This window comes from Oncorhynchus tshawytscha, linkage group LG22 (genome assembly GCF_018296145.1).
Source record: "Oncorhynchus tshawytscha isolate Ot180627B linkage group LG22, Otsh_v2.0, whole genome shotgun sequence".
Lineage (NCBI taxonomy): Eukaryota > Metazoa > Chordata > Actinopteri > Salmoniformes > Salmonidae > Oncorhynchus > Oncorhynchus tshawytscha.
Window position 1 is genome coordinate 90,478 of NC_056450.1, and position 27,648 is coordinate 118,125.

The 27,648-nt window shown below is 42.0% G+C and overlaps 1 protein-coding gene across 7 annotated transcripts in view; it reads right to left on the reverse strand.

Annotated features, from left to right (window-relative positions):
- The window catches only part of LOC112221572 (ubiquitin conjugation factor E4 B), a 91,029-nt gene that overhangs the window by 9,510 nt on the left and 53,871 nt on the right, over window positions 1-27,648 (reverse strand). For 6 of the 7 annotated variants that reach the window (XM_024383702.2, XM_024383699.2, XM_024383705.2 and 3 more), the window contains 10 exons: window positions 16,098-16,233; window positions 15,875-15,974; window positions 15,424-15,551; window positions 12,869-12,967; window positions 11,804-12,039; window positions 11,509-11,635; window positions 11,163-11,307; window positions 10,945-11,079; window positions 8,931-9,122; window positions 1,641-1,815 (listed from right to left, as the gene is read on the reverse strand). In XM_024383702.2, coding sequence (XP_024239470.1) covers window positions 1,641-1,815; window positions 8,931-9,122; window positions 10,945-11,079; window positions 11,163-11,307; window positions 11,509-11,635; window positions 11,804-12,039; window positions 12,869-12,967; window positions 15,424-15,551; window positions 15,875-15,974; window positions 16,098-16,233 — 1,473 coding nt within the window. The remainder of the gene's footprint in view (window positions 1-1,640; window positions 1,816-8,930; window positions 9,123-10,944; window positions 11,080-11,162; window positions 11,308-11,508; window positions 11,636-11,803; window positions 12,040-12,868; window positions 12,968-15,423; window positions 15,552-15,874; window positions 15,975-16,097; window positions 16,234-27,648) is intronic. The other variant, XM_042303571.1, reaches the window with a different exon arrangement.

The following is a 27,648-nucleotide window of genomic DNA, read 5'->3' on the forward strand; positions in this document are numbered from 1 at the left end:
TGCTAGACCTCATGTGGCTGGAGTGTGTCAGCAGTTCCTGCAATATGCTATGGACTGGCCCGCCCATTCCCCAGACCTGAATTCAAATGGGCACATCTGGGACATCATGTCTCGCTCCATCCACCAACGCCACGTTGCACCACAGACTGTCCAGGAGTTGGCGGATGCTTTAGTCCAGGTCTGGGAGAAGATCTCTCAGGAGACCATCCGCCACCTCATCAGGAGCATGCCCAGGCGTTGTAGGGAGGTCATACAGGCACGTGGAGGCCACACACACTACTGAGCCTCACCTTGACTTGTTTTAAGGACATTACATCAAAGTTGGATTAGCCTGTAGTGTGGTTTCCACTTTAATTTTGAGTGTGACTCCAAATCCAGACCTCCATGGGTTGATAAATTTGATTTCCATTGATAATTGTTGTGTGATTTTGTTGTCAGCACATTCAACTATGTAAAGTAAAAAGTATTTAATAAGAATATTTCATTCATTCAGATCTAGGATGTGTTATTTTAGTGTTCCCTTTATTTTTTCGAGCAGTGTATATTTGCAATAATGTCTAAAAATCTGTTTTGCTTTGTCATTAATCTGTTTTGTGTGTAGATTGATGAGGGGGAAAAAAACAATTACATCCATTTTAGAATAAGGCTGTAATGTAACAAAATGTGGAAAAAGACGAGGGGTCTGAAAACTTCTCGAATGCTCTGTAATTTATAGTATTCCGAGTGATGCAAGGCTCGCTACCTTGGCTAGACCCATCGAATAAGCTTATGGGCCTATAGCATTCATATGATAATGGAGTCGGATTGAATATTATATTATGGTCGTATTACTCTTATACTAATTTCAGGATATCCTCAGTCGGAGTGGATTTTCACTGTATTACAACGGCACACTCCATTCGAGCACTGCGGATAGTGAGGCATATTTTTATTTATTTTTTATTTAACTAGGCAAGTCAGTTAAGAATTTTTATTGTATTTACAATGGTGGCCTCCCCCGGCCAAACCCAGACCACGCTGGGCTAATTGTGCGCCGCCCTATGGGACTCCCAATCACTGCCGGGTGTGATATGGCATGGAAACGAACCAGGGACTGTGACACCTCTTGCACTGAGCTGCAGTGCCTTAGACCGCTGCGCCACTCGGGAGCCCATATCTGGAAATCAAAGTAAGTATGAGGCCTGCATTCCCCTCCCAGAGTATATTAAGTCAGTAGTTATAGGATAGCCCAGTCTAAGCTGTCTGTGTGACTGACCCTCATTACTCACAAAATGTCCTGAGTTTTGCCACGATAGAGGGTCTTCCTTTTACTTGTGTCCCAATCAAACTGACTTGAAGTCAGCTCATTTGACCGAAGTCCTGGACTATAGACGTTCAGAACATTCCGGACAGATATGTAAGGTACAGAACAGACACGGTGCTGTAGCAGGCCTAATGTGGAATAGAGGACTGTGACCAGTCTTAGTAATTTAAGTCTTACAGCGACGTTGCAGCCAAATGAACATGACGCTGCGGTCAGGGGCAATTAGTAACACAATAAATAAAATATATATGTTTTGTTCCAAAACTTGCCAGTTTGAACACTAGAAAGTGAATTTAAACACGTGCGAGTTTGAACGCTGGAAAACTTGAACACTTGCCTTTAAACTCGTCAGGTGCGTCACTGTAGTCCATTTCGGACTGCGAGTTCCTGGCGACTATCTCCTCCACCTTCTCCGATAGCAGCTTGAATTTTTCAATGGTGATGGTGGACTTGATGCCGGCTTTCTTCATCTTGGAAATCACTTCCTCAAAGAGCTCTCGGCTGTATGAGCGCTGGAAAGGGGAGAGAAAGAACACCATGTAAGCCTGTGGAGTATTTATTACTACACACCATAGCAAAACGTTCTGCAACAGTAGATCCCTCCACGCTTTGGCCTGTTTGGTTCCTAGTGAAAGGGGGGGAGTGGAGCAAACAAACAGCCTTTCGGGGGAATTTTCCGTGAGACGCCTAAGGATGTAAGTGTGTCATTCTTCCAAATTATAACTACATTGAGATGTCAGCATGGTCTGTACTGACAGCACAGTCACTAGTACTGCTATTTCTTCCCCAGGCTTTGTATTGTGGCTAACAACTATGTGCCTTGAATTTCATAATCAATTACTTTACCCAAACCTGGTATAATGACATACATATGGAGGGGAGTGTATTTGGACAGTGAAGCAACATTTTTTACATTCGGCTCTATACTCTATACATTCGGCTCTTTGGATTTGAGATCAATTGTTTCATTCGAGGCAACAATACAGAATGTCACCTTTAATTTCAGGGTATTTTCATACATATCCATTTTAATGTTTAGAAATTAAATCACTATGTATCCAGTATCTTCCCCAGATGAAGTACTTGGTACAAATTCACTTACTGTATTAGTCAAAAGCTTAGTATTTGGTCCCATACTCCTTGCTTGTGACTACAAAATACCAGCAACAGTGTGTGAAAACCTTGTGAAGACTTACAGAAAACGTTTGACCTCTGTCATTGCCAACAAAGGGTATATAACAAAGTATTGAGATAAACTTTTGTTCTTGACCAAATACTTATTTTCCACCATAACTTGCAAATAAATTCATTAAAAATCCTACAATGTGATTTTCTGGATTTTTTTCTCCTCATTTTGTCTGTCATAGTTGAAGTGTACCTATGATGAAAATTACAGGCCTCTCTCATCTTTTTAAGTGGGAGAACTTGCAGAATTGGTGGCTGACTAAATACTTTTTTGCCCCACTGTAAGTGAGTAGATAAGATGCCATTCAGAGGCTACAACAAAATATGCTGAACTCACCATTACCAATAACAGCAATAACACCATTACCTAGGGTAGCCTAGTGGTTAGAGTGTTGGACTAGTAACCGAAAGGTTGCAAGTTCAAATCCCCGAGCTGACAAGGTACAAATCTGTCATTCTGCCCCTGAACAGGCAGTTAACCCACTGTTCCTAGGCAGTCATTGAAAATAAGAATTTGTTCTTAACTGACTTGCCTAGTAAAATAAAGGTAAAAAAAAACAAAAACAGGGGAGAGGTTAGCATTTTTTGGGGGGTATGATCTTTGTGCCTCTAACTTCTCACTCATCATTATCCATGTGTTCAGAAATACACTACCGTTCATAAGTTTGGGGTCACTTAGAAATGTCCTTGTTTTTGAAAGAAAAGCTCATTTTCTGTCCATTAAAATAACCACAAATTGGTCAGAAATACAGTGTAGACATTACAGTGTAAACAATGTTAATGTTGTAAATGACTATTGTAGCTGGAAACGGCTGATTTTTTTTATGGAATATCTACATAGGTGTACAGAGGCCCCTTATCAGCAAACATCACATCTGTGTTCCAAAGGCACGTTGAGTTAGCTAATCCAAGTTTATAATTTTAAAAGGCTAATTGAACATTAGAAAATCCTTTTTCAATTATGTTAGCACAACTGAAAACTGTTGTGCTCATTAAAGAAGCAATAAAATGGGCCTTCTTGAGACTAGTTGAGTATCTGGAGCATCAGCGGGTTCGATTACAGGCTCAAAATGGCCAGAAACAAAGACCTTTCTTCTGAAACGCGTCAGTCTATTCTTGATCTGAGAAATGAAGGCTATTCCATGCGAGAAATTGTCAAGAAACTGAAGTTCTCGTACAACTCTGTACTACTCCCTTCACACAACAGTGCAAACTGGCACTAACCAGAATAGAAAGAGGAGTGGGAGGCCCCGGTGCACAACTGAGCAAGAGGACAAGTACATTAGAGTGTCTAGTTTGAGAAACAGACGCCTCCCAAGTCCTTAGCTGGCAGATTCATTAATAGTACCGCAAAACACCAGTCTCAACGTCAACAGTGAAGAGGCAACTCCGGGATACTGGCCATCTAGGCAGAGTTCCTCTGTCCAGTGTCTGTGTTCTTTTGTCCATCGTAATATTTATTTTTATTGGCCAGTCTGAGATATGGCTTTTTATTTGATGAGTCCAAAAAAACAGATACAAATACACCTTATGGAACAGCGGGGACTGTGAAGCAACACAAACAAAAGCACAGACACACGCATACACACACACACACTTACACATGGCTTTTGTGTTGTAGATATGTGGTAGTAGAGTAGGGGCCTGAGGGCACACACTTAATGTGTTGTGAATGTATTGTAATGTTTTTAAAATTAAAATAAACTGCATTAATGTTGCTGGACCCTGGGAAGAATAGCTGCCGCCTTGGAAGCAGTTAATGGGGATCCATAATAAATACAAAAAACTGAGGATGACCACACAATGCATTTTCATCATGAACACAAAAGCAATTGGTTTTCTATCCAAAGTTTAAAAGAAAATGGTGTGATCCATTTTAAACACAAGAGACCAGCAAAATGGATAAAAGGGTGTGGCAGTAGCAGGAACAGAGGCATTTAGTAGGCAAAACCTGATACTTAACATTCGTTTATGGTAAATAATGCAAGCAAGTTCAATGGCAAATTTCTCTGAACGGGGGGGGGGAAACATCACCAGGTGCAGAGGGAATACATTACATAGGATGAAGAAGCAATACTCCAAACCTCAGCTCCATACTACGTGTCAGGCAGAACTGTTACTGTATACTGTTTGTTGGGGTATCTGTGGGAGGTCTTTGATAATTTTCCTGGATTCCTCATATCTTACTCATTGTTAGGAAGAATTATGGTCCAAATCGGGTGTTAGGTACTATAATTATTGAACATTATATTATGAAACCTATAAATCAAATTCAATTTAAACAAAACAATGTTTCATGAATGTTAATCTTATGTTTCTAACTACAGAAACTATTTCAGAAAAATCTGAGATGGTGGGTGTTGAAATCCTGTTTTTTGAGGTGCAACGACCCGTGACTATATACAGTGCCTTCAGAAAGTATTCAAAACCCTTGACTTTTTCTACATTTTGTTGTGTTACAGCCTGAATGCCCAAATTCTAAATGTATTAAATATATTCTCACCCATCTACACACAATAACCCCCTAATGAAAGTGAAAACATGTTCAGACATTTTTGCAAATATATTGAAAATGAAATACACAAATATCTAATTTATTCACGCTCCTGAGTCAATACTTTGTAAAAGCACCTTGGCAGCGATAACAGCAGAGTCTTTCTAGGTAAGTCGAAGAGCTTTCCACACCTGGATTGTGCAATATTTGCCCATAATTCTTTTAAAAATTATTCAAGCTTTTTCAAAATCGGTTGTTGATCATTGCTAGACAACCATGTTCAGGTCTTGACATAGATTTTCAAGTAGATCAAAACTATAACTCAGACACTCAGGACCATTCACTGTCTTCTTGGTAAGCAACTCCAGTGTAGATTTGGCCTTTTGTTTAGGCTATTGTCCTTCCTTGTGGAAAGCAGACTGAACCAGGTTTTCCTCTAGGATTTTGCTTGTGCTTAGCTCCATTAAGTTAATTTTTTTATCCTGAAAAACTTTCCAGTCCTTAACGATTACAAGCATACACATAACATGATGCAGCCACCACTACGCTTGAAAATATGGAGAGTGGTACTCAGTAATGTGGTATATTGGATTTACCCCAAACAAAAGGTTTTGTATTCAGGACAAAAATTAAATTGCATCTTTGTAGTGAGTGGGTGTATGGATACACCATCCAAAGTGCAATTAATAACTTCACCATGCTCAAAAGGATATTCAATATCAGTTTATTATTTTACCCATCTACCAATAGGTGCTCTTATTTACGAGGCATTGGAAAACCTCCCTGGTCTTTGTGGATGAATCGGTGTTTGAAATTCTCTGCTCGATTGAGGGACCTTACAGATAATTGTGTGTGTGGGATAGAGATGAGGTTGTCAATCAAAAATGTTGTTAAATCCCTGCCTCCCTGATCCCTGCCTACAGACAGAAACTAAAACAAGAGGCTCCCACGCTGAGGTCTGTCCAACCCTGGTCTGAACAAGCTGACTCCACACTCCAAGACTGCTTCCATCACGTGGACTGGGAGATGTTTCGTATTGCGTCAGACAACAACATTAACGAATACGCTGATTCGGTGTGCGAGTTCATTAGAACGTGCGTTGAAGATGTCGTTCCCATAGCAACGAATAAAACATTCCCTAACCAGAAACCGTGGATTGATGGCAGCATTCGTGTGAAACTGAAAGCGCGAACCACTGCTTTTAAATCAGGGCAAGGTGTCTGGTAACATGACTGAATACAAACAGTGCAGCTATTCCCTCCACAAGGCTATCAAACAAGCTAAGCGCCAGTACAGAGACAAAGTAGAATCTCAATTCAACGGCTCAGACACAAGAGGCATGTGGCAGGGTCTACAGTCAATCACGGACTACAGGAAGAAATCCAGCCCAGTCACGGACCAGGATGTCTTGCTCCCAGGCAGACTAAATAACTTTTTTGCCCGCTTTGAGAACAATACAGTGCCACTGACACGGCCTGCAACGAAAACATGCGGTCTCTCCTTCACTGCAGCCGAGGTGAGTAAGACATTTAAACGTGTTAACCCTCGCAAGGCTGCAGGCCCAGACGGCATCCCCAGCCGCGCCCTCAGAGCATGCGCAGACCAGCTGGCCAGTGTGGCCAGGTGGTGAGGGTAGGCAACAACATCTCCTCCCCGCTGATCCTCAACACTGGGGCCCCACAAGGGTGCGTTCTGAGCCCTCTCCTGTACTCCCTGTTCACCCACGACTGCGTGGCCACGCACGCCTCCAACTCAATCATCAAGTTTGCGGACGACACAACAACACAACAGTGGTAGGCTTGATTACCAACAACGACGAGACGGCCTACAGGGAGGAGGTGAGGGCCCTCGGAGTGTGGTGTCAGGAAAATAACCTCACACTCAACGTCAACAAAACTAAGGAGATGATTGTGGACTTCAGGAAACAGCAGAGGGAACACCCCCCTATCCACATCGATGGACCAGTAGTGGAGAGGGTAGCAAGTTTTAAGTTCCTCGGCATACACATCACAGACAAACTGAATTGGTCCACTCACACAGACAGCATTGTGAAGAAGGCACAGCAGCGCCTCTTCAACCTCAGGAGGCTGAAGAAATTCGGCTTGTCACCAAAAGCACTCACAAACTTCTACAGATGCACAATCGAGAGCATCCTGGCGGGCTGTATCACCGCTTGGTACGGCAACTGCTCCGCCCTCAACCGTAAGGCTCTCCAGAGGGTAGTGAGGTCTGCACAACGCATCACCGGGGGCAAACTACCTGCCCTCCAGGACACCTACACCACCCGATGTTACAGGAAGGCCATAAAGATCATCAAGGACAACAACCACCCGAGCCACTGCCTGTTCACCCCGCTATCATCCAGAAGGCGAGGTCAGTACAGGTGCATCAAAGCTGGGACCGAGAGACTGAAAAACAGCTTCTATCTCAAGGCCATCAGACTGTTAAACAGCCACCACTAACATTGAGTGGCTGCTGCCAACACACTGACACTGACACTGACTCAACTCCAGCCACTTTAATAATGGGAATTGATGGGAAATGATGTAAATATATCACTAGCCACTTTAAACAATGCTACCTTATATAATGTTTACATACCCTACATTATTCATCTCATATGCATACGTATATACTGTACTCTATATCATCGACTGCATCCTTATGTAATACATGTATCACTAGCCACTAACTATGCCACTTTGTTTACATACTCATCTCATATGTATATACTGTACTCGATATCAGCTACTGTATCTTGCCTATGCTGCTCTGTACCATCACTCATTCATATATCCTTATGTACATATTCTTTATCCCCTTACACTGTGTATAAGACAGTAGTTTTGGAATTGTTAGTTAGATTACTTGTTGGTTATTACTGCATTGTCGGAACTAGAAGCACAAGCATTTCGCTACACTCGCATTAACGTCTGCTAACCATGTGTATGTGACAAATAAAATTTGATTTGATTTGATAATAAGGTTAGTTATAAGTAGGTTAATATTTTTATTTTTTATGTTTAATAAAACTAGATGTAGATTTGAATGTATAATATTTAATCAAAGGGAGGATTGTTGGAGGAAATTATAGTTGAAATGATTAATAATGTATACATTTCAATTAGAACAATTTATTCTAATACTATTATGTTATGGTATGAAATGTATGGGTTCTTGGTTAAGCTGTTACTGAAAATGTAAGTAAAACGAATTAATTGTCTGTACCTTGCGGGAAGTTTAAGGGAGAGGGATGATATATCTTTTCTGAAAGATAAGAATGGTCCTTGATATTCCATTAGTGGAGGAGAAGATATCTTTTAGACAGATTGGAATGTTTGGTTTATGAGGGGAGTAGAAGACATCTCCAGACCTGAAAACACTGCGCTATTGTGTGGATAGGAGAGGGTGTGAGAAACTGATGATGTCATTTTATGTTGTCTCTTTAAAATGTAAGGTTCTTTGTATTTTGCTTCAGTACTCTCTTGTAATAAATGCTGTTACCTGACTTTTAAGACTGGTCTCGATCTATTTCATGCATAATTAATGAATTTACAACTCATTAATGAAATAGAGAGAGTGCGAATTTGATTTTGGCTATAAAACATATAGGAATTTAGAATAGGAATTTAGAATTCCTCTAACAGAGGGGAGTGTAGGTGTGTAACCATAGACATTTGAGTCAGAACTGTTTTTACTTCCTGATTCATTGCTATCGGTACACTCAATATACACAGTCAGGCTGCAGTAAGGTCTTTCCTGCAGTTATTTTAATGTATAAAGCTCTTTATTTAGCAAGGCTTAGGGTTTAGTTTAGATGAAATTAATGTATTGGGACTTCTACTCAGACATGGGTTCAAATACTTAGAATGTTTGCCAGATGGGTGGGGTTTGCAGTTGTGGGACTTTTCTATTTGAAAACCCAGGTGTGCGACTACTACAGTTTACCTGGTCGTCGGCGATGGCCTTGGCGAAGCGGGCACAGTCAAGTTGCAGGTAAATGTCAGTAAGCTGGTCTAGGAGCTTCTTGGGCTCAAAACCGTACTTCTCTGGGTTCTCCACCTTCAGGTCCCGGCACTTGGGCCCGCATAGCTGCTGGAGGTTAAAGTTCAGCATGGCCGCCAGACGAGGCCCCAACTCCTGGAACGCACAAAGAAGGACGTTCAGTCACCAGGAAAAATATTTGTGTATCTACGTCGAAGAATAGGAATGGTTTAAGGTTACTATTGAAGTAGGCTTCACACCGTACAGGGCTTGACATTAAGGTAAATTTGCCAGTGGCACACCGGGCCAGTACCAAGTGAAAAATCCTGGCTAACTAGGTTGTCTCTTCTTTCTTCAGTTGGGTGCTGTGGTGTATTCTGTTGTGTTGCTGAGCCCTGGATACAGCAGCCAGTATCACTCCAAACGCGCATCACGGAAGTTCACATAAAAGAGTTTTAATGACTCCAACCTCAGTGTTTCAACCACTCCACAAATGTCTTGTGAACAAACTATAGTTTTGGGAAGTCGGTTAGGACATCTACTTTGTGCATGACACAAGAATATTTTCCAACAATGGTTTACAGACAGATTATTTCACTTATAATTCACTGTATCACATTTCCAGAAAAATAAATTGTCGACCTTCACAAGTCTGGTTCATCTGTGGGAGCAATTTCCAGACGCCTGAAGGTACCACGTTCATCTGCACAAACAATAGTATGCAAGTATAAACACCATGGGACCACACAGCCGTCATACCGCTCAGGAAGGAGACGCGTTCTGTCTCCTATAGATGAACGTACTTTGGTGAGAAAAGTGCAAATCAATCCCAGAACAACAGCAAAGGACCTTGTGAAGATGCTGGAGGAAACAGGTACAAAAGTATCTATATCCACAGTAAAACGAGTCCTATATCAACATAACCTGAAAGGCCGCTCAGCAATAGCGGAGCCACAGCTCCAAAACCACCATAAAAAAAGCCAGACTACGGTTTGCAACTGCACATGGGGACAAAGATGGTACTTTTTGGAGAAATGTCCTCTGGTCTGATGAAACAAAAATAGAACTGTTTGGCCACAATGACCATCGTTGTGTTTGGAGGAAAAAAGGGGATGCTTGCAAGCCGAAGAACACCATCCCAACCGTGGGTGTGCCTTGCTGCAGGAGGGTCTGGTGCACTTCACAAAATAGATGGCATCATGAGGAAAGGAAAATTATGTGGATATATTGAAGCAACATCTCAAGACATCAGTCTGGATATCAAATGGACAATGACACCAAGCATACTTCCAAAGTTGTGGCAAAATGGCTTAAGGACAACCAAGTCAAGGTATTGGAGTGGCCATCACAAAGCCCTGACCGCAATCCTATATAAAATATGTGGGCAGAACTGAAAAGGCATGTGTGAGCAAGAAGGCCTACAAACCTGACTCAGTTACACCAGCTCTGTCAGTAGGAATGGGCCAAAATTGTGGGAAGCTTGTGGAAGGCTACCCGAAACATTTGACACAAGTTAAACAATTTAAAGGCAATGCTAGCAAATACTAATTGAGTGTATGTAAACTTCTGACCCACTGGGAATGTGATGAAAGAAATAAAAACTGAATTAAATCATTCTCTCTACGTTTTCTTCAAGAGTGCCTTGATAGTGAAAAGTAAACCACATAATACATTTTCCATTCACTAAGTGGTGGACATCATCCCCTTTGTTTCCCCGCCAGTCACAGGATACCCTTTTCAAAGAGGCCTTAATGTTTCATCCATTCGAGTAGACCAGCACATCGTTTTTTCTTCTCAATGCTCTATTGTTGTTGTCGGCGGCTGTATGTGGCTGTGTTGACAGCCAGTAAAAGTCATTTTAATCTTTGTCAAAAACAACATTAGTAAATGGGGTGTTCTAGAGCCCCTCTGCCTTTGTAGCCTGGAAACAGAACATGATTCAAATGTGCATTTTTTCCCTGGTCAGAGTGGTACTCACGGGCCGGAGGAAGGGCTTCTGAACCTGCTTGGTGAGGATGTGGAACATGTCGACCGTCTCTGTAGCCAAGGCCAGGTAGGAGCGTGACACCCGCTCATCCTGGGTCAGCTGGGACTGGCGGCTCTGCTGCTGCTCCTGAGGGAGAAATGGAGGAACACTCAGTGTTTCAGTCTTAAGGCACTACAAATTTGTTTTTTCCCCAGAAATTCCGTACTGACCCTGGGAAGCTGATCCCACTGCTCCTTGTTCTTCATCTCCTCCTGGACCTCATGGATGCGCTTCAGGGACTCCAGGCTCTCGTCCAGCAGGAAGGTGGTGTCGTTGATCAGCATGTTGATGTAACGCACAAACTGTTTCCCGGAGCTACAGGGGAACAAACAGATGTATTGATTGACTGGGAGGCCTGTGGAAGCCACACAGAAAATTCACTACGAGTCTGAACTAGTTTCGAGTACATTTTACACGCAGCATACAACCATGACCGGACACCTATTTAGACCAGGCCGTCACCATAAAAGTAATTGTCATGGGATAAATACTAAGCTTTGATTTTAGCCCACTAACTTGAACTCTTCCAGGAAAGTGCCATGGTGGCCCATGTTCTGCCAGAGGCTCTTGAAGATGGTGCTGATGTGGTAGCGGATGGTGAACTTGTCATAGAACTCGCTTGTGGCACCGGTGTGCTCCACGTCTGTGGGAGGGAGGAGTCACTCAGTCAGTTGCCTGTGAGAATCAGTCCACTTAACATTTTCAGACAACTGAGTCGAGCCAAGCCGTACTACACATCCACTGTAGTTGATGGAACCAACTACAGTGGATGTAGCGCAAAACTGAATCCCCCCACACCAAGTGGTCTCACCAGTGTAGAACTTCATGAGGGCTGGGACCAAATGTTTGACGGACAGTTGGTGGTTCTCCATCATCTCAGAGAAGCGCTGGGTGCGCGGCTGCACAGCTGGGTTGGTGACAAACAGAACCTCCACCAGCTTGGCGATCAGGTAGGGGTTCCGGATGTAGTTCTGACTGCAGATGAACACCACCAGGAAGGTGACAATGTTCTGGACGCAGGGCTCATACAGGACCTGAGGGGAATACCTGGCAGGGCATCGAAAATGGATGCTGACTTTCAGTCAAAATCCATTTCTCAGAAGATGCATTATTTTACCTTTTTTAAAAGGTCATTTCTATATGACCCCCATTCAAACACCCTCTTATTTAAAAGTGTTCTACAGATATACCCTTGTTAATTCATATTGTGTAACCAGCAATTTGGGAGGGGTGTTAATTAAAATGTATGTAATTCATCTTTCCTTGATTTCTTGCTTCCTCTCTGCTCACCACCTCCTGATAACGCACTGGAGGAGAAGGTCTGGGGGGGACCTTTGAACTTCTCCTCCAATGCGGTTTGAAAAGGTGTAGAGAGGATGCGAGGAAATGAGGGGAGACTGAGAAAAAGTCAAACAGAGGACACTGTCCAGGGAGGAAGATGGTCCCCCTCATGCATGTAGTAATACAAGGAAAGATAATGTCTGCTGCATGTCAGGGCCAGGAGTTTCTCTGGTTGGGTCACATCGTTAGGAAATCCTTCTGGCCCTACTCATATCACATCCCTTTGAAGTTACCATTTATACAATACTCCAATAAATGTATAAAAGATAAACTGAAACATTTGCTTCAGGTAAAACAGGGTAAATTAACATGATCAATCCCACTCTGGTGGTCCCCATTGTAGAGTCTGTTGATCAGGATTGGCTAAAGCTCCAATGAAGTTGTTTTAGGAGCCAATCAAAACTAAGGATACAGCAGCCCAGTTTTTATGACATAAAATAAAATACAAATTTAACACCCAAGTTTGTAGAAATGTATTTTTCTTTGTCTGGCTCTGCACTATGTAATAATTATGACCATCGATCTGTCAACTTACTGCACAACAAAAAGCAGGAACTCGGCCACATCTTCAATGTAAAACTCTGGCAGAGCAGCAAAGCTTTTGGGGATCTCGGGATTCAGTGGTAGAGTTATGCTGCAAAAAGGGAAAGAAGGAAAATAAGGGAGCGTCATTGACCCACTTAATGCAAGTCACAAACAATACAAACAATAGCTCAATTGCTCAGTTGTGCACCAGGGCCTCCCACTCCTCTTTCGATTCTGGTGAGAGCCATTTCGCGCTGGTTCTGTGAAGAGAGAAGTACGAGATCTTCAGTTTCTTGGCAATTTCTCGCACGGAATAGCCTTAATTTCTCAGAACAAGAATATACTGACGTGTTTCAGAAGAAAGGTTTTTGTTTCTGGACATTTTGGGCCTGCAATCGAACCCACATATGCTGATGCTCCAGATACTCAACTAGTCTAAAGAAGGACAGTTTTATTGCTTCTTTAATCAGAACAAGTTTTCAGCTGTGCTAACATAAATTGCAAAAATGTTTTCTAATGATCAATTAGCCTTTTAAAATGATAAACTTGGATTAGCTAACACAACGTGCCATTGGAACACATGAGTGATGGTTGCTGATAATGGGCCTCTGTACACCTATGTAGATATTCCATTTAAAAAAGTTTTTAAATCAGCCGTTTCCAGCTACAATAGTCATTTACAATATTAACAATGTCTAACACTGTATTTCTGATCATTATTATTATTATTATTGTTATTTTAATGGACAAAACATTTGCTTTTCGTTCAAAAACAGGGACATTTCTAAGTGACCCCAAACTTTTGAACAGTAGTATACACACACACACACACTGAGCAAAAAAAGAAACGTCCTCTCACTGTCAGCTGCGCTTATTTTCAGCAAACTTAACGTGTAAATATTTGTATGAACGTAAGATTCAACAACTGAGACATAAACCGAACAAGTTCCACAGACTGAACAAAGGGGGGGGGGGTTCAAAATCAAAAGTAGTCAATATTAAGTACTGTAAGTACTGTAAGTACTGTAGTGCATCTCCTCCTCATGGACTACACCAGATTTGCCAGTTCTTGCTGTGAAAGAGTTCCCACTCTTTCACCAAGGCACCTGCAAGTTCCCGGACATTTCTGGGGGGAATGGCCCTAGCCCTCACCCTCTGATCCAATAGGTCCCAGACGTGCTCAATGGGATTGAGATCCGGTCTCGTCGCTGGCCATGGCAGAACACTGACATTCCTGTCTTGCAGGAAATCACGCACAGAACAAACAGTATGGCTGGTGGCATTGCCATGCTGGAGGGTCATGTCAGGATGAGCCTGCAGGAAGGTTACCACATGAGGGAGGAGGATGTCTTCCCTGTAATGCACTGCGTTGAGATTGCCTGCAATGACAACAAGCTCAGTCTGATGATGCTGTGACACACCGCCCCAGACCATGACGGACCCTCCACATCCAAATCGATCCTGCTCTAGAGTACAGGCCTCGGTGTAATGCTCATTCCTTCGACGATAAACGCGAATCCAACCATCACACCTGGTGAGACAAAACGGCAACTCGTCATTGAAGAGCACTTTTTGCCAGCCCTGTCTGGTCCAGCGACAGTGGGTTTGTGCCCATAGGCGACGTTGTTGCCGGTGATGTCTGGTGAGGACCTGCCTTACAACAGGCCTACAAGCCCTCAGTCCAGCCTCTTTCAGCCTATTGCGGACAGTCTGAGCACTGATGGAGGGATTGTGCGTTCCTGGTGTAACTCAGGCAGTTGTTGCCATCCTGTACCTGTCCCGCAGGTGTGATGTTCGGATGTACCGATCCTGTGCTGTTGTTACACGTGGTCTGCCACTGCGAGGACGATCAGCTATCCGTCCCGTCTCCCTGTAGCACGGTCTTAAGCGTCTCACAGTACGGATATTGCAATTTATTGCCCTGGCCACATCGGCAGTCCTCATGCCTCCTTGCAGCATGCCTAAGGCACGTTCACGCAGATGAGCAGGGGCATCTTTCTTTTGGTGTTTTTCAGAGTCAGTAGAAAGGCCTCTTTAGTATCCTAAGTTTTCATAACTATGACCTCAATTGCCTACTGTCTATAAGCTGTTAGTGTCTTAATGACCGTTCCACAGATGCCAGTTCAGTAATTGTTTATGGTTCATTGAACAAGCATGGGAAACAGTGTTTAACCCCTTTACAATGAAGATCTGTGAAGTTATTTTGATTTTTACGAGTTAACTTTGAAAGACAGGGTCCTGAAAAAGGGACGTTTCTTTTTTTGATGAGTTTATATACATACACACACACAAAATATATGGGGAGTTGGGATGATGCAGACTATTATATTGATGAAGCCGCAATATTAAAGCTAATCTATAATTTTTTTTAAATTCAAACTTACAAAGATGAGGAAGTAGATTCTAATATAAAAATAAACATCTTTGAATTCTTAGGTTAGTAAGAAAGGTGCATCCCTCACTTAGTTCACGTTATTTAATTCATCCAGGTGGCCTACTTTACTTCGTAATATAACCTTATATTACAGCATTAAAACAGTTCCCGATTGTGGCATAGTAACTTACTGTGGGTAGGCAGGATCCACCATGCGTAGGATGAGCTGAATGACCATACTGTAAAACTGCAGACATCTGCGTAACAGGTTCTCGTCCAGAAGACCCGCATCGGCACAGGCTTTGGAGCGCACCAGTTTCTGGCAGGGACAAAGACCACAAGATAGAGGGTTTCTACTGAATATTGTCCTCCACTCATGTTGTGACAAGTTAAAATGTTGAATTTTCCTGTCTGCAACACTAATTTCAGCATAAAGCATGAAACAATACAAAATAGAAGAACATTTGGAAAGAAACTATGACGCACTGGGGAAATGTTGCGTTTTCTACTGTTTTCGCAATTCGAATTCACCAAAGATGTATCACGTATGACAAGTAGAACACAAGCAGATGGGAGAGTTGGCAAAGTTCCATACGACTGAAAACAAATCATTAAACTTAAAAAAATGTAAAGTTAGCAAACCTTGAGCTGGGTTTTGCATCTCTTTAGCATCTCTCGGTGTCGGCTGGCCAGCGGAGAGTCCTTCCACTGGCGCTCACTACTCTTCAGGTCTTCCACCGTCCTGCCACGTCAAACAACATCTTCATTAGGGCACACCATAGCAAAACTGATAACGAAAAAAAGCCTCTTATTGGACCACTTTCAAACTGACTGTGTGTGTATGTGTGTGTGTGTGTGTGTATACCTGTTGAGCTCGCGAATGGCTCTCAGCCTGCGGATGTAGCGTCGGCAGCCTGGTATGATGGACAGGTGGTGGGTGTGCAACGTCAGAAAGAAACACTCTGTGGGGAACTTGGGATCATACAACTTGGAGGGGTCATCTGTCAATAAAAACAATTAGGACAATTTCAGGTAGGTGAATGGCACATCCAGTTAGTCAATTTTGCAGGTAATAATAATAATAATAATTTAATGAATCCCAATTAGCAGACACTTATCCAAAGCGACCTACAGTCACGAGTGCATACAGTACATGGCATATACAGTTGCAGTCGGAAGTTTACATACACCTTAGCCAAATACATTTAAACTCCGTTTTTTTACAATTCCTGACATATAATCCTAGTAACAATTCCCTGTCTTAGGTCAGTTAGGATCACCACCTTATTTTAAGAAAAAGAAATGTCAGAATAAAAGTAGAGAGAGTGATTTATTTCAGCTTTTATTTCTTTCATCACATTCCCAGTTGGTCAGAAGTTTACATACACTCAATTAGTATTTGGAAACATTCCTTTAAATCTTTTAATCTTGGGTCAAACGTTTCGGGTAGCCTTCCACAAGCTTCCAACAATAAGATGGGTGAATTTTGGCCCATTCCTCCTGACAGCGCTGGTGTAACTGAGTCAGGTTTGTAGGCCTCCTTGCCCGCACACGCTTTTTCAGTTCTGCCCACAAATGTTCTATAGGATTGAGGTCAGGACTTTGTGATGGCCACTCCAATACCTTGACTTTGTTGTCCTTAAGCCATTTTGTTACAACTTTGTAAGTATGCTTGGGGTAATTGTCCATTTGGAAGACCCATTTCTGACCAAGCTTTAACTTTGACTGATCTGACGGTCTTGATGTTGCTTCAATATATCCAAATAATTTGTCCCTCATGATGCCATCTATTTTGTGAAGTGCACCAGTCCCTCCTGCAGCAAAGCACCCCCACAACATGATGCTGCCACCCCCGTGATTCACGGTTGGGATGGTGTTCTTCGGCTAGCAAGCCTCCTCATTTTTCCTCCAAACATAACGATGGTCATTATGGCCAAACAGTTCTATTTTCGTTTCATCAGACCAGAGGACATTTCTCCAAAAAGTACAATCTTTGTCCTTATGTGCAGTTGCTAACCGTAGTCTGGCTTTTTTGTGGCGGTTTTGGAGCAGTGGCTTCTTCCTTGCTGAGAGGCCTTTCAGGTTATGTCGACATAGGACTCGTTTTACTGTGGACATAGATACTTTTGTACCGGTTTCCTCCAGCATCTTCACAAGGTCCTTTGCTGTTGTTCTGGGATTGATTTGCACTTTTCGCACCAAAGTACGTTCATCTCCTAAGTGGTATGACAGCTGGGCGGTCCCGTGGTGTTTATACTTGCGCACTATTGTTTGTGCAGATGAACGTGGTACCTTCAGGTGCTTGTAAATTGCTCTCAAGGATGAGCCAGACGTGTGGAGGTCTACAATTTTTTTTCTGAGGTTTACAGGTACACCTACAATTTACTCAAATTATGTCAATTAGCAGCAACCAGTGTGGCTGAAATAGCCATTGGAGCCATTGGACTCTGGAGCAGTAGAAAAGCATTCTCTGGAGTGATGAATGGACTAATCTGGGTTTTGCGGATGCCAGAGGAACGCTACCTGTCCCAATGCATAGCTCCAACTGTAAAGTTATTCATGGTTCGGGCACCTTAGTTCCAGAGAAGGGAAATCTTAACACTACAGCATTCTAGATGATTCTGTGCTTCCAACATCGTGGCAACAGTTTGGGGAAGGCCTTTTCCTGTTTCTGCATGATGGCCCCGTGCACAAAGCAAGGTCCATACAGAAATGGTTTGTCGTGATCGGTGTGGAAGAACTTGACTGGACTGCACAGAGCCCTGACCTCAACACCATCAAACACCTTTGGGATGAATTGGAACGCTGACTGCGAGCCAGGTCTAATCGCCCAACATCAGTGCCCGACCTCACTAATGCTCGTGGCTGAATGGAAGCAAGTCCCCATTGCAATGTTCCATCATCTAGTGGAAAGCCTTCCCAGAAGAGTGGAGGCTGTTACAGCAGCAAAGGGAGGGACCAACTCCATATTAATGCCCATGATTTTGGAATGACATGTCGAAGAGCAGGTGTCCACATACTTTTGGTCATGGGCGGCAGGTCGCCTAGTGGTTAGTCGTTCTGCCCCTGAACAAGGCAGTTAACCCACTGTTCCTAGGCCGTCATTGAAAATAAGAATTTGTTCTTAATGACTTTCCTAGTTAAATAAAGGTAAACTTAGTGTGTCTGACAGCTGGCAGTTTCATGGCCGCTGGAAATAGGGTTGCCGCGAAACCCTATGAGTACTGTGTCATTATTATTTACACAACATTTCTGATTTAGGCCTTTATTACTACAGCCGACAGCACACTATGAGCCAAGAAAAACATTTTCCTCAACACCCTAGGATTACACCCAGAGTTTAGTCTCAACTTTCTCAATTGTCACATTATTCAATAATAAATCTAAATTAGGTTCAGCATTGAGCGAGTGATGTGTCCCAAACATTATGCTTTTAGTTATTGAGATATTTAGCACCAGCCTATTGTTAGAGTTGCTCTATGTTAAGGGTTTTAGTTATTTATTTTACTGTTGCAGCCAACGTGTATATTGTTGAGTCGTCAGCGTACACAGACACACAGGCTTTATTCAAGGTCAGTGGAAGGTCTTTAGTAAAAACAAAAAACAATAATGTCCCTAGCCTGCTGCACACCACACTCAACTGAATTTGCATGCGAGGATTCCATTAACGAAAACCCTCTGTTCTATTACAGAGCAAAAATATAAACACATCATGTAAAGTGTTGGTCCCAAGTGTCATGAGCTGAAATAAAAGATCCCAGAAATTTTACAAACACAAAAAGCTCATTTCTGAACAAACAAAAAAATGGCACAACCCAAGATAATCCATCCATACATCTGACAGGTGTGTCATATCAAGAAGCAAATTTAAACAGCATGATCATTACACATGTGCAACTCGTGCTGAGGACAATAAAAGGCCACTCAAATGTGCATGTTTTATCATACAACACAATGCCACAGATGTCTTAAGTTTTGAGAGAGTGCAACTGGCATGCTGACTGCAGGAATGTCCACCAGAGCTGTTGCCAGAGAACTTCATGTTAATGCATTACCATAAGCTTCCTCCAACATCATTTTAGAGAATTTGGCAGTACATCTAACCGGCCACACAACCTCAGCCCACGCGTAATCATGCCAGGCCAGGACCCCCACATTCGGCTCCTTCACCTGCAGGATGGTCTGAGATGAGCCACCAGGGCAGCTGAGGAAACTGTGGGTTTTGCACAAATGAATAAATGTCTCAGGGAAGCTCGTCTGGGTGCTTGTCATCCTCACCAGGGTTTTGACCTGACTGTAGTTCGGCGTCGTAACCGACTTCAGTGGGAAAATGTTCACCTTCGATGGCCACTGGAGAAGTGTGCTCTTCACAGATGAATCCCGGTTTCAACTGTACCAGGCAGATGACAGACTGTGTATGGCGCCGGGTGGGCGAGCAGTTTGCTAATGTCAACGTTGTGAATAGAGTGCCCCATGGTGGCGGTTGAGCTATGGTATGAGCAGGTATAAGCTACGGACAACAAACACAATTGCATTTTATCGATGGCAATTTGAATACACAGAGATCCTGTGATGAGATCCTGAGGCCCATTGTCGTGCCATTCATACGTCGCCATTGCCTCATGTTTCAGCATGATAATGGACGGCCCCATGTCACAAGGATCTGTTCACAATTCCTGAAAAATGTCTGGATACTCAGACATGTCACCCATTGAGCATGTTTGGGATGCTCTGGATCGACATGTACGACAGCATGTTCCAGTTCCCGCCAATATCCAGCAACTTTGCACAGCCATTGAAGAGGAGTGGGACAATATTCCACAGGCCACAATCAACATCCTGATCAACTCTATGGGAAGGAGATGTGTCGCGCTGCATTTGGCAAATGGTGGTAACACCATATATTGACTGATCCACACCCTACCTTTTTTCTAAGGTATCTGTGACCAACAGATGCATATCTGTATTCCCAGTCATGTGAAATTCATAGATTAGGGCCTAATGAATTTATTCAATAATTTCGCTACACCCGCAATAACATTTGATTTTATTATATGACCTGTAACTCAGTAAAATCTTTGAAATTGTTGCATGTTGCGATTATATTTTTGTTCAGGTCACTCAATCCGGACAGAATTGGCAGAGGTGTTGCCATATTTACAAAGGACAATTTAAATGTTTCTGTATCTTTTGCTAGCTTTGTCCCTAAGCATTTTGATTGTCTTGTTCTTAAATGCCGGCCTTGGTCATAATAACCAGCTGACACTAGTAGGATTGTATTGTCCTCCCTGGGGTCACTCATGTGCTCTTAGGAATGATCTGAATTGCTATGCAAGTATGGTAAATCTGAACAGTTAATTATGGGCAATTTTAATATTGATTAGAGGACGTCAATGTCAGATACGATGAAAGATATTTGTTCTGCGCAAAACCTCCCTCAACTGATAACAGCCTACACGGCCGAATCCTAAAGATCCATTGAAATCTACCTTGATTTATCTTATTTTGACGAATACTCCAGATAAATGTTGCTAGTGGGTTTTTTCCAGCTGGATTTTAGTGACCATTGCCCAGTTGTGTCAGAGATGTGAAAATGCATAAACCTAAGCCTCATGTCATCACTAAGAGGCATTTTAGTGAAAGCTTTTTTACATGATTTTTATTTTAGTGCATCTCAGCTATCACTGAACCTGATTTAGCTTAAAGCTGGTTAACAAAAGGTCTTCAATACTATTGTGGATAATTATGCTCCCTTCAAAACTCAGAGTTAAAGGTAAATTGAATGCCTGGTTCATTCCTAAATGATCTGAAGTCATTCCTAAGAGGCCAGGACCACAGGCATAGGCCCAGATTGCTTCCTCAGTTGCCTAAAATATTGCCAATGTGTAAGACGGATCAAAAAGGCTCAATCTGATTATGTAACCACTCTTTCTGATCGTAAAGGGAACCTGGCTAAATTCTGAGAAACTGTCAAAACTCTAAAGGGTTGCACTTCATTCCCCATCAAATGAATTAGGGAGGCATTAGACAAAAATGCCATCATTGATAGAAGCGTCAGACCCTTCTATCTCAAAGAATGGGCAAAACGCTGATTCAGATATTTTGCAGATTGACTTGGAAAATGGTAGTCAAGTTTTTGCATTTTGGCACTTCACGGAAACATCTGCCATAGATACCAAGAAATCCACAGGGGCTGACTCATTTCAGCACTTCACAGAAACATCTGCTAAAGATACCAAGGAATCCACAGGGGCTGACTCATTTCAGCACTTCACAGAAACATCTGCTAAAGATACCAAGGAATCCACAGGGGCTGACTCATTTCAGCACTTCACAGAAACATCTGCTAAAGATACCAAGAAATCCACAGGGGCCGACTCATTTCAGCCAGGTCTGCTCAAGTGTGCTGCCCCCCTCATTGCTGGCTCAGTAACCCACATGTTAAATCTAACATGGTTATGGGGAAATATTCCTAAAGTATGGAACACAACTTATGTGCTGCCATTAGTCGAGTTCTTGATGATTATCATCTCCGGGCTTCCATGTCAAGCTAAGAGTCTCAAATCCTTGGTAAATATGCAAATTCACTCCATCTGAGCCTGGTATTTTGAATATAAATCAATCTGGGTTTAGGCCAGGGCACAGCACTATCACAGCAACCACATGAGTTGATGATGATATTGTCAATGCTTTAGAGGCTAAAATGAATTGTGCTGCCTTGTTTGTGAACCTGTCAATAGCATTTGATAACGTTGAGCATGTTATTTTTTTTAACAAGTTATCCTCGATTGGCCTGGGCTTTGACGCCTGCTCTTGGTTTCATGATCATCTAAGTGACAGACTTGCCTAGTTAAATAACTCAGGCCATTGTGATTGGCGGGGTTAAGTACATAAAGGTGTTCCGCAGCTGTGCAGGAAGCCCTTACTGATTGTTCATGGCACCCTTTGTTTTATCACAGGAAACACTTGTATAACTCACTGTATTCTTACCAAAAGGTTGTCTGGACCTCTATGAAGTCATGAAGGTCACATTACGCTCCTTTTGTTCACAAAACCTGCTCCAGAAGCTTCCGACTTGCTTAACTAACACTATTAAGATTTAAAATTCCAAGCAATCAAAACCGTTCACAATGTTGGTTAACTCTTAAGACACCAAAGGAGTCTTCAGACTTATATCAAATCGGCTTTTAGTTTTTCTACTCCATACGTTTGGAAAAACAGTACAAAAAGAGGCCTTAGTGTCCGTGGATTAGTTTAGAGAGTGGACAGAGGAATTGTTTTAGTTGATTGTGTATATTTATGTTTGTCTGTGCAATTTGTATTGGGCTGTATTTTATTTGTTTTATTTTGTATTACAAAATATTTGTTCTATGAAATTGTATATGCAGGGCTCCCTTAAAAAAGAGACACTGGTGTCAATGTGGACTCCCTGTTAAAATAAAAAGGTAAAAAAATAAGATTTGTGCAATAGCAAGAACTTCGCTACAGTAGCTAGCTAGAGGGAGTATTCAGCATTGAGTGTGCAATCTGGCGTTGTTAGCATAAGTCATGACGTGCCCTGGGGGGAGGATCATAGTCCTCCCCCCCTCTCTGGAGGTGACAATACCCACAGTGAAATGGTGAATTTCTACTAGACCAGCCAGAATCCAGCGCAAGCAGAGAATGGCAAAATGGTATGAACTATCGATCACCACATAAAAGTAATTAAATAATGGATGTTGCGGTTATCAGTCTGCAGCTGAGAATGTACGTGGCCTCGGACATAGACACTCCTCTAAGAAAGACCGGGTACTCCAACGTATCCACTCTAATCAACACTACGACCAGAAAGACTCAACAAAAGGACAATGGCGATCTCTACTGGGCAAACCAGACTTTTACATCATCGCCGCATTTATCGAAGACCAATGTAGGACCTTGAGAAGCTATGATCACGTAAATATAAAATCTTATAATATATATAATATATATATATATATATATAAATAAGCCTGAAGACTTTAACCAACCTTGTGAACGGGTTTGATTGCTTGGATATATAAGATTTTATATTTACGTGATCATAGCTTCTCAAGGTCCGATAGAGACCCATTCCTTTGTCTCTCCTCCTCCCGCTCCTTCTTCAACCCCCCCTTGTGTAACCAGCTGTCATATCAGGTTAGTCCACTAGGCACTTTTCATGGCATGATTAGTAATCAATGTATAATCTATTCTGTAATTCTGTGTGATTTATTTAGGTAGTTAGTAAATAAATAATTACGCCAATTTGTGTATTGCTGATTCACAATGTACAGTCGTGGCCAAAAGTTTTGAGAATGACAAATATTAATTTCCACAAAGTTTGCTGCTTCAGTGTCGTTACATATTTTTTGGTCAGATGTTACTATTGAATACTGAAGTATAATTACAAGCATTTCATAAGTGTCAAAGGCTTTTATTGACAATTACATGAAGTTGATGCAAAGAGTCAATATTTGCAGTGTTGGCACTTCTTTTTCAAGACCTCTGCAATCTGCCCTAGCATGCGGTCAATTAACTTCTGGGCCACATCCTGACTGATGGCAGCCCATTCTTGCATAATCAATGCTTGGAGTTTGTCCACAAGTTTTCAATGGGATTAAGGTCTGGGAAGTTCCCTGGCCATGGACCCAAAATATCTATGTTGTGTTCCCCGAGCCACTTAGTTATCACTTTTGCCTTATGGCAAGGTGCTCCATCATGCTGGAAAATGCATTGTTCGTCACCAAACTGCTCCTGGATGGTTGGGAGAAGTTGCTCTCGGAGGATGTGTTGGTACCATTCTTTATTCATGGCTGTGTTCTTTGGCAAAATTGTGAGTGAGCCCACTCCCCTGGCTGAGAAGCAACCCCACACATGAATGGTCTCAGGATACTTTACTGTTGGCATGACACAGGACTGATGGTAGCACTCACCTCGTCTTCTCCGGACAAGCTTTTTCTCCGGATGCCCCAAACAATCGGAAAGGGGATTCATCAGAGAAAATGACTTTACCCCAGCCCTCAGCAGTCCAATCCCTGTACCTTCCGCAGAATATCAGTCTGTCCCTGATGTTTTTCCTGTAGAGAAGTGGCTTCTTTGCTGTCCTTCTTGACACCAGGCCACCCTCCAAAAGTCTTCACCTCACTGTGCATGCAGATGCACTCACACCTCCCTGCTGCCATTCCTGAGCAAGCTCTGTACTGGTGGTTCCCCGATCCCGCAGCTGAATCAACTTTAGGAGACAGTCCTAGGCACTTGCTGGACTTTCTTGGGTGCCCTGAAGCCTTCTTCACAACAATTGAACCGCTCTCCTTGAAGTTCTTGATGACCTGATAAATGGTTGATTTAGGTGGAATCTTACTGGCAGCAATATCCTTCACTGTGAAGCCCTTTTTGTGCAAAGCAATGATGACAGCACGTGTTTCCTTGTAGGTAACCATGGTTATCAGAGGAAGAACAATGATTCCAAGCACCACCCTCCTTTTGAAGTTTTGTCTGTTATTCAAACTCAATCAGCATGAGAGTGATCTCCAGCCTTGTCCTCGTCAACACTCACACCTGTGTTTTCTCTAGGGTAGGGGGCAGCATTCGGAATTTTGGATGAAACGCATGCCCAAATTAAATGGCCTGCTACTCGGACCCAGAAGATAAGCTATGCATACAACTGGTAGATTTGGATAGAAAACACTCTAAAAGTGTCTGTGAGTATAACAGAACTGATTTGGCAGGTGAAAACCTGAGAAAAATCCATTCAGGAAGTAGCTTTTGTTTTGTTTTTGTAGTTTTCTATTCAATGCCATTACAGTATCCATTGACTTAGGACTCAATTTGCAGTTCCTATGCCTTCCACTAGATGTCAACAGTCTTTAGAAATTGTTTCAGGCTTGTATTCCGATAAATGAGGGAGTAAGACTAGTTTGAATGAGTGGATCCTGCCGTGTCGCAGAGCTTTTTCATGCTAAATCCCGAGAGAGTGCATTTCTTGTTTACCTTTTATATTGACGACGTTATTGTCCGGTTGAAATATTATAGATAATTTAGGCTAAAAACGACCTGAGGATTGAATATAAACATTGTTTGACATGTTGCTATGAACTTTACGGATACAATTTTGATTTTTTGCCTGCCTGTTTTGACTGCGTTTGAGCCTGTGGATTACTGAAGAAATCGCGCAAACAAAACAGAGGTTTTTGGATATAAAGAGACTTTTTAAATCGAACAAAATGAACATTTATTGAGTAAATGAATATCTTCTGATTGCCACCAGATGAAGATCAAAGGTAAGGGATTATTTTCTCCATTTCTGAGTTTTGTAACGCTTCTGCTTGGCTGGTTACTGTTTGTAATAATTTGTCAACTGGGCTATGTTCTGGGCTAGGTATGATCTGGGCTAGGTATACTTTAGCCGAAAAGTATTTTCTAAATCTGACACAGTGGTTGGATTAACAGGAAGTTAATCTTTAATCCTATGTAAAAATATGTTTTGTTTTCTGAATTTTTATAATGAGCATTTCTGTATTTGAATTTGGCGCTCTGCAACCTCACTGGATGTTGGCCAGATGGGACGCTAGCGTCCCACATACCCTAGAGAGGTTAACAAGAGAATCACTGACATGATGTCAGCTGGTCCTTTTGTGGCAGGGCTGAAATGCAGTGGAAATGTTTTTGGGGGGATTCAGTTTACTTGCATGGCAAAGAGGGACTTTGCAATTAATTGCAATTCATCTGATCACTCTTCATAACATTCTGGAGTATATGCAAATTGCCATCATACAAACTGAGGCAACAGACTTTGTGAAAATGAATATGTGTCATTCAACACTTTTGGCCACAACTGTAGACTAGGGTTCGTGCAGATAGATCTTACGATGTTCAGATGACTGATAGAAGGTAAAGAATAATTAATGACTAATAGAATAATTAATGACCGATAAGAGTTCATTGGGAAGATGGAACTCCTTAACTTGTTATGGCTGCAATCCCGATATCGGGATAGGTGTCATCAACAACCGCTGAATAGCATAGCGCTACATTCAATAAATATTACTACAAATATTTATATTCCTGAAATCACAAGTGCAATATAGGAAAACACAGTTTAGCCTTTTGTTAATCCACCAGTCGTGTCAGATTTTGAAATTGTGCTTTTCAGCGAAAGCAATCCAAGCGTTTGTGTAAGTTTATCGATCGCACGACAAAGCATTAAGTACACTTAGCATCAGGAAGCTCGGTGACGAAAATCAGAAAAGGAATCAAATTAATCGTTTACCTTTGATGATCTTCGGATGTTTTCACTCGTGAGACTCCCAGTTACACAACAAATGTTCAGTTTGTTCCATAAAGATTATTTTTATATCCAAAATTACGCGACCAACAAACGGAGGTATGTTCAGAAATCCACATCAAAGAGCAGTCACGACAACGCAGATGAAAATTCCAAAAAGTTTCCATAATGTCCACAGAAACATGTCAAACATTTTTTATTACCAATCCTCAGGTTGTTTTTAAAATATTTAATCAATAATATATCAACCGCAAATGTCCTTCACAGTAGGAGAGGGAAAAGCAATACCGATCCAAATTCTGTTGCGCGAGCAAAACTCATGTGACCACTTGACGCGATGTTATCGTTCTGGCTCATTTTTCTAAATAAAAGCCTGAAACTATGTCTTAAGACTGTTGACACCTTGAGGAAGCGATAGGAAAAGGAATCTGGTTCATATCCCTTTAAATCCAGCAAAGGGAGGCTATGGAACATGGACTTTTCAAAATAGAAGAGCCACTTCCTGTTTTGATTTTCCTCAGGGTTTCGCCTGCAATATCAGTTCTGTTATACTCACAGACAATATTTGGACAGTTTTGGAAACTTTAGACTGTTTTCTATCCAATACTAATAATAATATGCATATATTAGCAATGGAGACTGGGGAGCAGGCCGTTTACAATGGGCACCTTTTCATCCAAGCTACTCAATACTGCCCCTGCAGCCATAAAAAGTTAAATAAACTTGTCCGTGGTGCCCCAGGTTGAGTTAATTGTTGCATTATTTTATTCAATCACGTAATCAATTAAACGTTAGGTATTCGATTTGATAAAATTGCATGCCGTCACATTAATTATACTAAAGACTACTAAAATGATACTAATTTCATATGGATTTATTTGAGACTGGTTCAGCCAGCAAGCAGACAGCAGCTAGCTAACGTTTGCTAGCTAATTTCCGTGCACATTTAATACTGATTCTACCACTGTTAGATGTACAATTAGGTAGTGAAGACCTGCTCATGAAAAAAAACTTCAAATATTAGTTACAGGTTTAGTTTTAAGGGGAGATTAACTCAGACTTGAGGATGTAGGGGGTTCAGTGGACGATGTCATCTTGATTACATTTTCTAATGTTAAGACAGCATATTGTA